Source organism: Diceros bicornis, chromosome 5 (genome assembly GCF_020826845.1).
Source record: "Diceros bicornis minor isolate mBicDic1 chromosome 5, mDicBic1.mat.cur, whole genome shotgun sequence".
Classification (NCBI taxonomy): Eukaryota; Metazoa; Chordata; class Mammalia; order Perissodactyla; family Rhinocerotidae; genus Diceros; species Diceros bicornis.
Window position 1 is genome coordinate 64,618,126 of NC_080744.1, and position 17,374 is coordinate 64,635,499.

General features: G+C 34.0%; 1 protein-coding gene across 3 annotated transcripts in view; it reads left to right on the forward strand.

Annotated features, from left to right (window-relative positions):
* The window catches only part of LRRC49 (leucine rich repeat containing 49), a 122,583-nt gene extending 105,474 nt beyond the window's left edge, over positions 1 to 17,109 (forward strand). For 2 of the 3 annotated variants that reach the window (XM_058541978.1, XM_058541979.1), the window contains 2 exons: positions 7,463 to 7,616; positions 16,438 to 17,109. In XM_058541978.1, the coding sequence (XP_058397961.1) occupies positions 7,463 to 7,616; positions 16,438 to 16,641 (358 nt within the window). In that variant the 3' untranslated portion in view covers positions 16,642 to 17,109. Of the gene's footprint in view, positions 1 to 7,462; positions 7,617 to 12,562; positions 13,143 to 16,437 lie in introns of all 3 variants that reach the window. The other variant, XR_009220084.1, reaches the window with a different exon arrangement.
* Positions 17,110 to 17,374: the final 265 nt, after the last annotated feature.

The following is a 17,374-nucleotide window of genomic DNA, read 5'->3' on the forward strand; positions in this document are numbered from 1 at the left end:
ATTGGAAAAACAAAAGAACAGGAGAAGCAAGTTCCCAGGAAACAAAATACAAGTGCCTTTAAACTTAAAACAAGATGTTTAACCGCAATCCGAGTTATAGACATGAAAATTTTAAAACAATGAGATAACTTTGAGGAGAAAGACTAAAAGTTTGATGACATACAGCATGATGAAACAGGATTCTTATACATTGTTGGTGGTAGTGAAAGTTGGTGCAAGTCTTTTTCACAGCAATTTAGCAGTACCTAAAAAATTTTAAATGTACATGCCCTTTGACTTAGTAATTTCACTTAAAGGATTATTTTACAGATAATGTTTTTTACATGAGCACAAATATATGTGTCCAAGGATTTTTATTGCAGCCAGGGTTTATAATAACAAAAATAAGAAAACTCATTAAATGTCCATTAATAGAGGACTAATTACTTGCAGCTCTAAAAATAGAAGTTCCAATATGAAACAGTCTTTAAGATGTCTTAGAAAATAAAAATGTAAGATATAGAACAGTTGTATAGTATGCTGCAATTTGTGAGAAATAAGGCATCTATTTCAGAGATATCTTTGTGTAATTTTAAAATATTTGATTTAAAAACATCAAATGTCTGTATGCACTGCTCGAATTATCTTTTTGGGTTTTGATCTATTTTGTTTTTTGTTCTTTTTTTATAATTATTATTGTATTCCTTTTGTTTTTAAAGGATTTAAAAAAATACTTTACCTCTTTGGGGTTAAAGAAGAAATTACGATGAAGTCATAAATCACATATAAGTGAATTTGATAACAAGACCAATATATGTCAAAACCTGTGGGATGTGGCTAAAACTGCACTGAGAGGAAATTATATATCTTTAATGTACTTGTTAGAAAATAAGAAAGATTAGAAATTAATGAATGAGGCTTTCAATTCAAGAAGCTAGGAAAATACAAAAGTAAAATAAAAGAAAATGGGGAAAAGAAATTCATAAAGATAACTGCAACTTGTAAAGAAGAAGAAATTGAAAAAAGAATAGTTGACCAGTAAAAGCAAAAACTGACCCTTTATAAAGACAATTTTCTAAGGAAAATCCAAGAGCTCAACTTTTAAACTTTTAGAACTAACCAGAATATACAACAAGGAAGACAGACATTATATCAACATACAAAAATAGTTAATGTTTCCTCATGCCAATAATAAACTATTGAAAATAGTATTAGAAAAAGTATTCCATTTACAGAGGCAATAAAAACTATAAAATACCAGGAAATCCACCTAACGCAAAGTAACTATGAAGTAAACAATGAAATTAGGAATAAAAAAGAAATCTAAAAAATAGAGAGGTGTACATTATTAATGAGTTCCCAGACTTCATATTGTAAAGATGCCAATTTATTCAAAGTAAATCACAAATTTACTAAATTTCCAGTCAAAAATCCCGGTGTGATTTCTCAGGAAACTACACAAGATGAATTTTGTATTTTAGGAAGGTATTCATCATCCCAAATTTATAAAAATATTCTACTGTATTTTCTAATGCTTTAGTAAAATTTGAAACATTTAGCTCACAAAAATTTTAAAGTTTTATGTAGTAAAAGACATCATAAAGTCAAAAGACATGAACAGATAAGGGGAGTATATTTGCAACACATTTAACACATTTTTGAAGAAGTCCTACAAATTTAGTAAAAGAAAAACTGTCAACACAATAGGAAAAATAAGGCAAAGCATATGAATAGAGAAGTCACAAGAAGAAATACAAATGGCCAAATACCATAGGAAAAGATAAACTCACTTGTGATCAGAGAAATACAAATTAAATTAAAATAATGATGTGCCATTTTTGCCAATGAGATTGAGTTAAAAATTTAAAAACCAATAATATCAAAGATTTATTAGTATTCAGGGCAATATACACTCTTTACACAGTTGATGGAAGTTTTACTTGATACAGACTTTGGGGAGAGGTAGTTTGGCAATATCTATCATGTTTTTGAACCCAGAAGTTGCAGTACTAGGAATATAGCCTATTGAATTACTCACATATTTGCACAGAAGATGTATAGACAAGGCCGCCATTGCTTTCTTGTTTGTAGTAGCCCAATTTTGGAAAACAACTTAATGCCTAATAATAAGGAAACTAAATAAATCATGATATTTCTACACAATGGATATAGTATCTATATGATACTGTCTACATTACGGTCATTATATGACTATGAAAAAAGAAGAAGAAAAAAGAAAAGATTGAGGTAGATCTCCTATTCTGATGTGAAATGATCCAGAGACAGTTAATTAACTGAATAAAATAACGCAAAAAACAATATTTATATTATGACCCAATGTTATAAAAAGCAACAAAATAAATATGTATACATATAAATATAGAGGCATAGAAAGGGAGCTGAAAGGATGAACACTTGGAAGGGTCTGGATGTTAGGAGTGGTGGTGGTGTAGTTGAAGAGCATTTTTCAAGTTTTACTCTGTGTATGTCTGTACAATTTGAAACTTTTCATTGAGAATATATTGGACTTTTTCTGAAAATGGTGAGTTAGATAGGTTTGACCAGCTCTGGCATTAAAAACAACTAAAAATTCTGGATAATATAAAATATAAAAACTCCATAAAAATATTGAAGAGCTGACAAGATATAAACACTAGGCCAAGATCTATCAGAAAATGAGAACATTGAGAAGTAAGGTGAGCACAGAGACGGTGTTTGACCTGAAGGCATTTCAGGGAAACTTAAATTTTCATTTTGCTAGGTGTAAAGAAGGAAGGGTAAGAATCAAAGTCCAGGCCGCCATCTAACGTGGTGAATATAAATTGAGATCTTCCCAAGATTAAGCTAGAACCCTAATGGCTACACAATAAGAGTAAGGGTATGTCAGAAATAAATCTGCCCTTTCTCCCCACTCTCAGTATTTTCCAAGGAAAGTTGCCTTGGAGTAAGCAGAAAAGGGGAAAAGTGTGTCTCTAAGTTGTAACCAAAAGCCAGTCCTCATATAGATTTGCAGCCTGAATTCATAATATATGGATGGTTTAACATAATATCAAAGTTTAAACATTACTATCTCTAGATACCTGGGAAAAGAAACTGCACCTCCTCTCTGGAGGAAGTTACTTTCATCCTATCTCAAACAATCCTCATGGATAGGTTGTTTTGTTTTGTTTTGTTTTGTTTTGGTGAGGAAAATTGCCCCTGAGGTAACATCTGTGCCAATCTTCCTCACTTTGTATATGAGATGCTGCCACAGCATGGCTTGATGAGCAGTATGTAGGTCTGTGCCCAGTATCCGAATCTGTGAACCCTGGGCCGCTGAAGTGGAGTGCATGAACTTAACCACTATGCCACTGGGCCGGACCCCTTCATGGATAATTTTTAAGGACAATGACCAACACACAATGAAAAAGAAAACAGCACACAAGCAAATAAGGCACCACATATAAGAACTAGCAGGAAAAAAATAGACCACAGAAACAGACCCATGAATACTTTAGATTTTGGCATTATCACACATAGATTATAAAATGGCTATGCCTAGTATATTTCATGATATAAAAGACAAGGTTGAAAATATCTGGAGAAAACAGAAATTTTAAAAAAGGGATCCAGCAGATCTGAAAGGAAACCAAAGCAAATTCTATAGATGAAAAACAATAAACAAAATTAAAAATTAAGAGGTTTAATAGCCAATTAGACACAGTTGAAAAGCGAATCAATAAACTGGGAGATAGGCTAGAGAAAATTTGTAGAATGCAGCACAAAGAGAAAAGAACATATGGAAAAGCAGTTAAGAAATTTTGGAGATGGAATGAGTTAGAAATTTGTTTGGAGTTCCAAAAAGACACAATAGAGATCATGGAATAGAGGCAATATTTAAAGAGATAATGGCAAAGAATTTTTCAGAACTGATAAAATACACTAATCTACACATTAACGTCAACTAATTCCAAATTTGATAAATAAAAAGAAATCTATACCTACTCACATTACAGTGAAACTACAGAGTACCACCTATAAGGTGAAAATTTTTAAAACAACAGGAAAAAACAGATTGTCTTCAAAAGAGTGCACATCAACAATTGACTTTACAACAGCAGCAGTGGAAGCCAGAAGACAGGATAATGAATGATATGTTCAATATACTGAAGGAAACCAATTGTCCCCCTACAATTCTATACACAGCAAAAATGTCTTTTAAGAATGAAGGTAAAATAAAGACATTTTACAACAAAATAATAAAAACAAGACCTAAGAGATTTCCTATCAGTATTACTGCACTAAAAGAAATTATAAATCCTATAATTAAGGCAGAAGGAAAGTGATCCCAAAAATGGTCTGATGTATAAGAAAAGCTAAAGAGCAAGGAAAGTATTAAATTTGTGGAATAAATCTAAATGAACATTGACTGTATAAAATAACAATAATAATGTGTTATGGGGTTTAAAAATATAGAATTAAAATATACTACAACAGTAGAATATATATTGGGAAGGGATAAATGGAGATATAGTATTCTAGGTCCTTGTATTGTCTAGGATGGAGATACAGTAGTTAGGTTTAGATGTTAGTGAGTTCAGAGTTCATGTTGTAATTTCTGTGGTAACCAAAGAATTAAAGAGTATATAGCTTCCAAGCTAGTAAGTGTGGAGTGGGGTGGGGGGAGGACAAGGAGAAGACGAAGAGAAAAAGAAACATAGAACATGTGAGTCAAATAGAAAGAAAAGAAAATGTCAGATTTAACCTAAATACTGCTTTATCAGCAAGTATCTTTGTACCAAAACTCAGTGGCTTCAAACAAGAAGCATTTTCCTCCCGGAGTCTACAGGTCAGCTGGGTGGTTCTCCTCCCCTCAGCTGGGGTCCTCATGTATCTACAGTCGCCTTTGGATTGGGTAGGCAGCTCTGCTGATCTATCCTGGGCTCTCTCACTTGTTTGGGGTTGGCAGGCTATCAGCTGGTCTAGGAAGGCCTTAGCTGGGACAACTTGTCTCTGCTCCACATGGTCTCTTATACTCCAGAAATCTGCCTGGGCTTGTTTTCATATGAAAGGCAGAGGCAAGGTTTGAAGAGAGAGCAGAAACATGCAAGGTCTCCTGAGGCCTAGGCTAAGGACTGATACACCATCACTTCCCACATTCCGTTGGTCAAAGCGAGCCACAGGGCAATATCTAAGGGACTTGGAGGTAGCCTTTATCTAACTGCAAAATCACGTTATAAAGGGCATGGATTCAAGGGAGCCATTAATTATGACCATCAATATGATCAATCTACCTCAATGATAAAATACAAATGTTCTAATTGTTCTGGTTAAAAGCCAAAGATTGTCAGACTGAATAAAAAAATGAAGTTCAACTATATGTTGTTAAAAGAGACACATCTGAAACATAAGGTTAAATAAAGTTTGAAAGTAAAAAAATGGGAAAAGATAATATCAATACTAACCAAAATAAAAACAGTAGCCATTGAGGATTAAATAGACTAAGATTAAAAGCAATACTAGAAATAAAGAAGATCATTTCAAAATGCTAATAGGTTCAGTTTGCCAGAAATATAAAAATATATTTTCTAATTTAATTGGTATGCACCTATTAGCATAGCCTTAAAAAATTATAAACCAAAAATTGACAGCACTACACATCCACTATTACAGTGGAAAGTTTTAATATACCTCTGAGTCATTAATAGAAAAAAAATATATAAAATATTTGAACAACATGATTAACAAATTTGATATAATGTACATTTAGAGAACATTGCCCCCAATAACTGTAGAATGGACCTTCTTTTCAAGCCTATGGAATATTTACAAAACTTGACAAAATACTATCCATAAAGCAAATTTCAACAGATTCCAAAAGCTTTACTTGGACCATGTTCTCTGTTGAAAATGCAATTTAAAGCTTTAACTCGATTATAAAGTGTTAGCCAGGAAATCTCCATATATTTGAAAATTAAGAAACATTTCTAAATAACCTACAGGTTAAAGACAATTTCATAATGGAAATTTAAAACTACCTTGAACTGAAATATAAAAATACCACATTTCAAAACTTGTGGGATCAAGTTATAGCAGTGCTAAATGGAAACATTTTAGCCTTGAAATGGATATATTAGGAAAGAATAGAGGCTGCAAATGAATGAGCTAAACATTTATCTAAAGAAGTTAGGAAAAAAACAGCAAAATAATCCTGAAGAAAGTTAAAGAAATGACATTAAAAACAAAATTAATGAAAAATTGATTGAAAAGACTAATAAAAGTAATATAAAATATATGTGTACATTGCTTTTGTAATTAAAAAATCGATAAAGTAAATACAATAAAGATCTATATGTTACTTTTTTCTTTATAAAAGTGAATAGATTATGCTACCTAAATATCCAATAAAAAGGATTGATTAGGTAAATTGTGATCTACATCACAATTTAATTTTATTTATTCCTTAAAATTATTAATTTTAATGATGTAGAAAATGCTTATTATGTAGCATTAAGTGAAAACAGTATACAAACTGGATGTTTAGTGTAATTTCAACTTTTTACAAAAATTCATAGAAAAAGCCTGGAAAGAAATATATCAAATGTAAACAATATTATAGATTTATATAGATTTATGAGGTATAAATTTATCAATGATTTTTATCTCTCTCTTCCTACTTTTCAAAATTTGTACTTCTTAAAATTTCTAAAATGACTGTTATACTTTTAAATTGGAAAAAGGAAGATATTTTAAAAGATATATTCCTCTTCTGCTCCTAGTCTTCAGTTCACAGTAAAGTAGTAATATCCCTTCGTTTAGAGACACCCTAAGTGGTGGACACCAGAGAGCGACCTTCCTGGAGGAGGGGTTGTACTCCTCTGGAATTCTAGGCTCATGGGGCTGCAAGTGATACAAGGAGCACTGTCTATGTTCTTCATAATCAAATGAGGTTTCTGTTTCCTTATTTACCTCCTACTAGAATCTTGCCCTGCTATGCTAACAGTAGGAGGGTTTGTGGTTTTTGTTTTTGTTTTTGCCTAAACTTAAACCAGTATCCCACTCCATTTTCTATCTATGAGTAATACTACTGAGCTACATAATGGAATTATGAACTATTTGTGTGATTTATAAGAGGTAACTAACATATATTTTATGAGATAAGACTTTGAAAGTTTGGCCAACTAGATCTTTAATGGGGGTTGTTTTGTGCTCTGTGATTATTTCATTTTTGTGTTGATTATTTTTTTTAAGGTAGAGTTTTTTCACTTTAAAAATGCTGGAGACATGTTGATGATTGGTAGTTATGAAACAAAAGAATTTGGGTTGAATAGCTTAATTAGTAGAAAGATTGGGGTATTGAGCTGAGCTCAAATAAATAATATACTCAAACTCATAAACAGATATTCAAAAGAGCAATGCTTCCCTATAAAGTCAAGTGAAAAATAGACATATTTTAATAAATCTGATAAATAACTGTCCAAATCTCTTTACTGTCTTTCTACAGGAAGAAGCAATTCCAGTATCTGCTAGAAACCAAAGGGAAAAAACCTGGTATTGTCAATGAAGAAAATAATGATAGCAAAAGACTTGTAGGAGAAAACACAAATCGTGCTACACTTAATTATACCACAAGAGACTTTTATAATGAAAAGCTAGAGGTAAAACTACCATTGATCTTTGGAATCTAGTGCCTGGATATATCCCACGTGGCTTGGGACATGGCAGTTGTACATTTCTCCCTTTATCAGATAAGATAACCTTTTTTGTTCTGGAACGTTAGCCAGCTTTATATACAAAGCTGAGGACAGTGGGCACCAAGGCATTAGGAAAGAGTAGAGCTCATAGTTCCAATATCTTTATTTTAGCAGAAAAAAGTGTTCAAAAGAAATCTGTACCAAAAATCTAGACCAAAGTAGGCCCAAGTGTCCTGATCTCTCTGAATTAAGAAAAGGGTTATAGGCTTGCTGTGAGGACTTAACTAGCCCATGCCAGACCAGCAGAGGACGCAGCAGAACCTCCATTTCTGTTCTCTTTGCCTGAGTCCTTGATGTTTTAATTTACTTCTTTCATTCTCCTACACCATTAACTACTATATTCTTAATCGGGTAATGTAATTTTGATCTTTTCTGTTTCCATTGTAGCTACTTAGCCAGGAAAGCTGGAACCAGTTCTTTATTTCTTTATGTGTTTGGAGGTTTATTGGAGGAATACAGTGTTAGGGTGCTTAGGGAGCAATAAAGAGGAAAAGCAAGCAGTGCCTGCCTTGATGGAGCTCATAAGGAAGCTGAAGAAACAAGTCCTCTAACTAGCAATAGAATGTTAACATTCTACAAGAGATTTTGAGGGCACGAAAGGGCAAATGAACGAGATAGAGAGCAGGCAGCATTGATTGACCATCTATGACGTATATACATGGCACTGTGAGTTATTTATATATTTTTAACTCATATATATTTATATAACTCACAGGTGGTTATATATGTAATTTGAAGTGAAATGGCCAGGCAAGCGGTTTTCAAATGTTTTTCACCAGCAGTGGGAGTCTTTATTCAAACCATATTGTAGCATGAAAATCCAGTAGGTCGAAACAAAGCAAAAGAGCAGAGCTGCTACTGTTGTAGAGGGAAAGTAGAGCGTTCAGAGCTTCATCTGATTGCATCTTCTTTTCTAGTACTTTCCCTTCACCTCGCCCCTAATCCTGAAACATCTCTTTGGAACCCATAGGGCTCTAAGGATTACAGCTTGAAAATCACTTGAAAACTCAATGCAACAATATTTTTTATAGCATCCCAAAAGATGTTCAGATTCTGCTTTAAAGTCTTCTAGTGCAAGAAAGGGCGCCGCTTCGTGAGGTAGCTGTGTATTACTGAACAGCTCCAACTGTGAAAAAATTCTTACATGTTAAGCTAATAACTTTCATTTAATGATCCTAGTACCACTTTATGTAGAAAAGAGAACAAGTCTCTTATGAAAACTCTTCAAATACTTCAAGTCAGCTAATTCTCTGTCTCATCTGAGGCCTCTCTACATTCATACTTCCATTCATTCAAAAATCGTGTATTGAGCACCTATCACACATATACTTGGGCTATAGGAAGTCGCTGTCCTTATCCTCTTGGATCTTACATTCTAATGGAGGAGGTAGACATATACAGGGATAATTATAAATCAGTATATCAAGAGAGTAGAGATGGGATAGTTAACCCAGGTCAAGGGAGGCTTTCTAGAGGAGAAGCTTCCTGAGGTGAGTCTTAAAGGATAAAATAACTATATGACAAAGGGGAAAGGACAGTTCTGGCAGATAGCACGGTGTGAATAAAAAGCATGGAAATATAAAACAGATAAGGAGAGGCCAGGAACTATAAGCAGTTCAGTGTTGTTGAAGCACCGAGATTGAGATAGATGCTGTTAAAAGAAGAGACTGGAAGGAAGTAAGAGGGCTATGTGAAAGAGATTGAATGTAATCCTTTAGCCAATCGGGGCTTCATGATGCTGCCAGAAGAGGAAAATGAAAGGCACCCTGGCAGGATTATGAGTCCTTCTCTTCCTGAAAGCAGTTGGTTCTATGAGTCAAAAATTAATATAATTTCTATAAAAGACATTTAGAAAAATGTCAAAGAGCTGCATGCAAAATAACAGTTTCGTAGAGAAAACTACCAACTCTTTAAGGAACAGATAATTCCAATGATTTTTAAATTGTTTAAGAGTATTGAAAAAGAAAGAAAACTTTTACATATTTTCAAGACAGACAGCAATAACACTGATTCCAAAACCTGTCAGGATTGCATGGAAAAAGAAAAGCCAGACCAGATACCTAAGAATGTTGATGATGCAAAAATCCTTTAAAACTGTTATCAAGCGAAATACAGCAGAACATTAAATGAATAACAAACATCACAGTCAAGGGTGATTTGTTCTAGGAATGCAAGGAAGATTCAATATTAGTAAATTAATAAATCTAAGATGAAAACTTGTGATTATTTCTATAGACATTGAAAAGGCATTTCACACAATTCAACACCCGTTCTAAAATTTTTTTAACTCAATAAGTAGGATAAAGAGAAATTGGATAGTAAACATCATGCATGATGGAGAAATTCTAGAAACATTAGCGTTAGCGGTAGACAGAATTCTAACTCAGATAGCCTCCATGATTCTCAACCCTGGGTATCCACACTCTTGTATAATTCCCTCCCCTAATGCAGGTAAGACCTGTGACTTGCTTCTAACCAATGGAATGTGGAAAACATAAAAGGATTTTGCAGATATAATTAAGATCCCTAATCAGTTGACTTTGAGTTAATAAAAAGAGAGATTATCCTGGATGAGCCTGACCTACCAGGCAAGTCCTTTAAAAAAGGATTTACGATTTCCCTGAGAGATTCTCCTACTGGCCTTAAAGAAGTAAGCCACCATATTTTGAGAGGGCCACGTGGCAAAGAACTGTCAGAAGCTTCTACAGAGTAGCCCCCTGCTGACAGCCAGTGAGAAAATAGGACTGCAGACCTATAACCACAAGGAAATGAATTCTGCCAACAACTACCTGAGCTTCGAAGAAGACCCTAAGCTTCAGAAAAGAACATAGCCTGGCCAACATCTTGACTCAAGCCTTGTGAAGTCCTGAGCAGAGCTTCCAGCTAACCCATGCATGGACCCCTGATGCATGGAAACTGTGAGATCATAGATGTGTGTTGTTTTAAGCCGCTAGGTTTGAAGTAGTTTGTTGCATAGCAGTAGAACGCTAATGCGTCTTTGAAGTCAATATCAAGACAAGAATGTCCAATATCACCATTATTATTTATCAATATAGACAATGCAATTAGACAAGAGAAAGAAATCAGTGGTAACTTGAAAAGAAGGGAGTAAACTTACTATTTACAGATAATATTATTGAATACCTGGGAATCCCAAGAGAATTAATTGAGAAACTATAAAAAGCTGTAAGAAAATTCAGTAATGGAGCAGAAACCAACAGCTTCCATGTATATAAATAACAACCAAAAAGAAAATATAATGGAAGAAAAGATTCAACTCACAGTAGCAACACAAAAAGATAAAATACCTCATATGCAAGATCTATATGAAGTAAACTTTAAAACATTAATGAAGCACACAAAAGATTTATGCAAATGGAAAAATCTACCATGTTTTGGATAAGAAGGATCTAAAGCAAAATATATCAGTTTTCCTTAAGTTAATTTAAGATTTTGATATGATCCCAATAAAAATACCAAAAATTGTTCATTGAGGTTTTTTTTTAAACAAGTAGATCCTATAGTACATGTGGGAAAATAAACATAAATAGCCATAAAAACTCTGAAAAAGAAGAACCATGAGGAGAAGAATAGCACTACTAGATATTAAGGCATATTATAAAGGCTTATCAATTAAAACAGGATGATCATGAAGAGATAGTCTAATAGAATAGAATGGAAAAGTCAAGAATACATCCAAATACAAGAGAGAATTTATTACATGACAAAGAATAGTCTCAACCCAGTCAGGTGGACTATCTATTAAGTGATTTGGAAATAATTAGGGAATTGAGGAAAAAAAGCTAGATTCAGACATTGTATCTTATACCAGCATAAATTCTAAATGGGTCAGAGATTTTAAAGTTTATAGTGAAAGCATAACATTTCTGCAAGAAACCATGGAAAGTTACCGTGTAACTCAGCCCCTTGGGCTGAGAAAGACCTCCAGGGGAATCAAATAAGTGGAGACGAATGAAAACTGAGAAAATAGTTTGCATCTAATCTCGCTAAATTATAAAGAGCTTTTAGAAATCAGTAAGAAAAGGAGTCAATGATTCAATATAGGTTGTATTACCTATTCACAAACAAATTTTAAGTAATATACCATTTACCATAATAACAAACCCTGTAGGAATGAATAATAAAATATGTATAAGCCCTTTATGAAGTTTTCAATAAAATTATAAAATTTTATTGAAAGACATTGAAGAAGAACTGAATAGATAGTTTTTTGTTCGTGGACAGAAACTTTCTACCTGGTAAAGATGTGAACTCTTCCTAAATCCATCCATAAATATAAGGCAGTTCTAATCAAAATTTGGACCGTGTTATTTGTGGAAACTCACCAGTTAAGCCTAAAAGTTATCTGATAGAGCAAAGGACCTGAAATACACAAGAGTAAAAGTAAGAGAACTTGCCTTACCAGATATCAAGTATTATTATAAAGCACAGTAATTTAGGTAGTGTAGGAATAGACAAGTAGACCCGTGGACAAAATAGAGAGCCAGAAGTATCCCGTGTATATGGGGAAACTATACAGATAGCAGGTATTGTGGACTAGTGTAGACAGACTATACAATAAATGGTGCTGAGGGAATGGACTATCACATCAGGAATACATATTGAACCCCTGCTTCACGCCATACAACAAAAATTATTTCCAGATCAAATAAAAACCCAAGTATGAAAAACAAAACTTGAACGTTCTCATTTAAAAAATAGGTGAAAATCTTTATGACCATGGTTGAGTAGGCTATGATTTTCTAATACCCCCAGGGCACAAACTAGAAAGAAAAAAAAATTGATAAATTTGGCAATCAGGGTCATTGGTGTTTTTTTTTTTTTAACAGGAATAGTTTCAGTGGAGTCATATAAGCAGAGTCTCCATTAAAGTGGTTTGAGCAGTAAATAAGCAACGAAAAAGTCAAGACAGGGAATGTTGATTCCTGGTTTGAGAAATATCAAAGGGAAAGGAGGAATCTGAAGTCACATAATATTTTGGAAAGAACACTAGGCCATTAGGAGACTTGGATTTGAGTCCCTGATTCTACCACTTATTACCTGGAAGATCTTGCCCTAGTCCCTTCATCACTGTGTCTTGACTCACAACCCAGCGTTCCTTCCCTTATACCGTGCTCCCCACTTCTTGAAAAATGTTTAAATCACTGCAGCACAAAGTGCTCAGTCTCTCTCTTCTGTACATCCTGAGTGGTTGAGGGAATTAATTGAAGTGCGTTCCTCACAAATCAGGATAAGCAGACCCTGTCATTATCCATATGACATGTGTAATTCTGTTGCTTGGTAATTGTCCATCCATTCTCCTGACTCGCTCTAAAAAAGACTTAAGATGGACATAGAATCAGAGAGCTGAAAGGGACTTTAAAGAATCCAATCTTGTTCTTAGACATATGAGGAAAACTGGAAACTCAGGTGAGCTACTCGGGATCACATGGTGAGTTACTGACTGAGCTGCCTCTAGAATTCAGACCTTCTGATTCCTGACCTTGGACTCTTTCGTAGTATGTCCTTCTGCTTTCTGAAGTCTTCTTGATCACCCCAGTGCAAACAGCTCTCTCTTCTCTGAGCACTGATTATATTTGCTGTCTAAATATCTCATTCAGCACTTATTTACTGTTTAATTTTTTTTAATTAGCTTTGCATATGTGTAGGCCGTCTCTCCAGCTAGACTGTAGGTTGTTGAAGGACTAGATTAGAGTTTTCTCTAGGTAAATATTAGTGGATGATAATCAATCTAATCCTGAGCAAGTCTCTCAACCTCTATTGACTTTAGTTTCCCATTTATAAAATAGCGATAGGGATTGAATCCCAATACAAGTACCATTATGGTTAAAATTGCTCTATGACAGATCCCACCTTTGACCTACTTTGTTTTTTCCAAACCATCTTAATGACAACAAAATTTTAGTTCAATGAAATAATATAAACAATATTGTGTAGAGTTAATTTCATTGGGATTGAACTTGTAAAATACTTGCTTTATGAACCCCACAAGGATATTGTGGGATAGGAAAAAAATAAGTATATGAAAGCATTTAAGAACAGAAAAAGCATTATTCAAAGAGCAACAACTCTTTGATGGGTCAGGGCAAGAGGTATCTCTAATGTGCTCCTTAACAGAATCATTCTGGACAGGCAGAGTGAGTCATCCTGGCGGACAGTTGATGAGTTTTAGAGTATACTGCACAGAGATGCAGAGTAATTGGCTTGGAGGAGACGATAAATGATGAAGTAAAAATGCTTTCAAACACAGTTACTAAATTAAGGTTTATTATGGCAGATATATTTCTCTATCAACATGTTTATAAAGAAATAATGGAAGAAACCATAGCAGGAAATCTTAAAGCACAAAAATTGCATTATGCCAATTACGAAAAGTTGATTTTAATTTGTATTATGTATAAATTACTTAACAAAATATATCATTTCAAAATTTTTTTAAATCTTTGTTATTCCTAAATTACTATAAAATTTTTTCCAGTCTTACTGCTAGAACTTTATCTTTTTTGTTTTAATTCAAAATCATGTTTTAAGAAACTTAGAAATCTGCAAAAGAGACATTCACTAAATATTCTCTGTGCCTTCTACTTGTATAAATGCATTGCTCATTGTAAAATATTGCTCATTTTAATTATTGATCTCTGGTGAGTCACACTTATCTTTCTTCCTGGTAGTCCCTGGGTAGGCCAAATTTACTGAGTGTTAAAAGGGAGCAGCTAAATGCTGTTCTCATCAACGACCTAACGTAGAGCAGGTGACTAAGTCCCAGACTATATTTCAGAGTTAGAGAAGTGAGGTTCATCGGAGAAGTAGCCAGCTGGAACCATTTGTTATTTATCACCCATCAAAATCTGTACATATTTTTATGATAGGTCAACCCTTGACCTGTTGTTTTTAGCACATGAACTAAATCAAATCAGCATGTTGACCCCTGAATGGTGAGTGATTATTTAGAGAAATCTTGCATCATAAGAAAATTTCCAAAATATGCCTCTGTTAGGGAAAGTTAGTGACAGTTGGGACTCATCATTGACTTACATTAATTGATAAAGAATCTAAAACATATTTTATTTTTTAAAAACTGTAAAAATTTGGAAAAGGAAGAGAAATAGGAAATAGGAGGAAAAAATACTCATGGTCTTACAACGCAAAGACAGTCTTAATGACACTTCAATATATTTTCTATGAATCATTTTCTATATATTTTTTCTAACTTTTATTGAAAATTGAAAACATACAGCAAAGTTGAAAGAATTTTACAGAAAACACCCATACACCCACACCTAGATTCTACTATTAACATTGTGCTCTACAGTGTTCTTGCTTGTCACATATCTGTGCATCTACCCATCCTTTATCCAATCGACAACCCACTTTATTTTTTTAATTCATTTCAAAGTAATTGCAGACATTAGCATGCTTCTCCCTGAATAATTCAGCATGCATATCATTAATCGGAGTTTAGTATTTGATATTTGATAAAGTTTCTTCTTTTGAGGTAAAATTTATATACAATGAAATATAAATTTTAGGTGTACAATTGCTAAGTTTTGACAAATACATACACTTGTATACCTCAACCTCTATCAAAATTTAATTTTGTATTTTTCTTTTTCCACTTAACATTATAATGTATTTTCCTTGTTATTATAGATCTTCATAAGTGTAATTTTAATGGCAATATCTGTTGATATTTTAAATTTAACTCTTTAATTCATCTTGAAATTATTCTGGTATTTTGATTTGAGTTGGAGGTTTCAGTAGATCCTTTCCAAGTAGTTAAACCTATTGTCTTGTTGACATTTATTATTTCTTTCCTCCTTCGTTGATGTGAATTGCTTCCCTTATAATTCTAATTATCTTATCTATCCATTGATTTTTCCATATATATTATGACACTTTCCATCATCATGCCTTTATACTCCCCAAAAGTATCAATAGCCAAAATTAATGTTGAATTCTTGCATTTAAAAAAATGGCCTTGTTTCAGCCTCTGGGATGAATTTGGGGCCCAAAGCCCAAATATCCTTGGGCCCAAAACTTTCCCTGTGGTATTTTCAACCCAGGTTTTTCATTTGCAGACTGCCAGACCCAGAAGTTGAGTGGGAGCACCATTTCTTTTAAAGGCCAAGTTCTGGGTCCCAGGCTTGTGTATGTTTCCTCTTCCTCCTTATACACTTTGCCCCAACTTTGTCCAAATGGTCTAGGCCACATAAGTCAGTGTAATGTATCACTATATGCTTTCCTAAAATACAGAGTGAATTCAGAGTATGGGTATTTAAGGTATGTATATGGATATTAGCTCACCTCATACCAATTAAGATTGTCAGTATCAGTACTCTGATACAGTTACCACTAGAAACCATGAATCTGTGCATTCACTTGACTTGTGTGAACTAAACGGCCTGAACTGAGGGAGGAGAAAGTCTACCAAGGGAGAAATAGTAGTTATGAGCCAGTGATTTGAATAAAGAAACACATTTTCTAACAGAGCTGTCCAACAGAGGTAGGAGTGGGCGGGGAAGTAGTGAGCTCCTTATTGCTGCCTTTACTCAAGTGGGGCTCTGTCAAGAGTGTCTAGGAAAGTATTCCTGCTCTGAGGGTTGGGGGTAAGAATAGATTATTTCAGGTTTCTCTGGTTCAGCTGATTGTTGCTTTGGCTTTTGGATTAATTATGATTCAATGCAATTTTTTCTGTTTTTAACAGGAAATAAAGGAAAAAAAGAAATTCTGCAAGACATATATTGAGGACCTTGTGAAGGAAGCCACAGAGATCAACATGAAAAATGAGGCTTTGCAGAAGCTTTGGCCACAGATGTTCATTGAGCTTGTTAGGGATGCAGTCATAGAAATCCGCAATAAAAATTCCTACATGAAGCTTTGCCTACAGAAGATAACTGACCAAAAATAGAAATGACTTGTAGTTACAGTTGATTTTAGCAGTTTTATGTTTTTTAAGGTTGAAAATATGTAGGTTAAACATGTTAAAACAACAACAACACTATCCTAGCTAGACAAGCAAGACTAGCATCAAGCTATTATTGCCTACTGTTCTTGTAATTAAAGGTTAGGAAGGAAAGAGAGAGAAAGGGAAGATTAATTTCCTACATGTGTTGACCAGACAACATTTGGGAACTAAGCAGTCTTCAGAGACAGCTTGGGCCTTGAATTAGCACTGCATCTTCGGTTCTTGCTTTGATTGGTGCCCCTGCTGTAGCCCAAAGCACGCAGTGTTTGCTCATGGTTCAGCATGAGTTGCTTTTACCTACTTTGAGCCGAAAATTTCCAGTTGTTTGCCTTTTTATTTTATGTTATGATTTCAAAGCCAAAAATATGTTCTTTTTTATGAGTAAAGAATAAACTTATTAATAAATTAGTAAAAAAAAAAAAGTTTGCCTCCTTAATCCAGTGAGAATTATCGTATTTACTGTATGTTTCTCCTTAGCTGAGTAGGAGCCCTTCTCTTCACTTCTGTAGGAAGTGGTCTTATTCTAGGGATACTGTTCTCCTCAGGGTACTACAGGAGATCCTGGGGGTCACTGTGGGCAGAAAATGTGAAAATGAGTCAAAACTGGGATGGGAAAAAAATGCTTTGTCTTAAGTGATCCTTAGTGAATGTAAAATGCAGTTACACATCAGTAAGT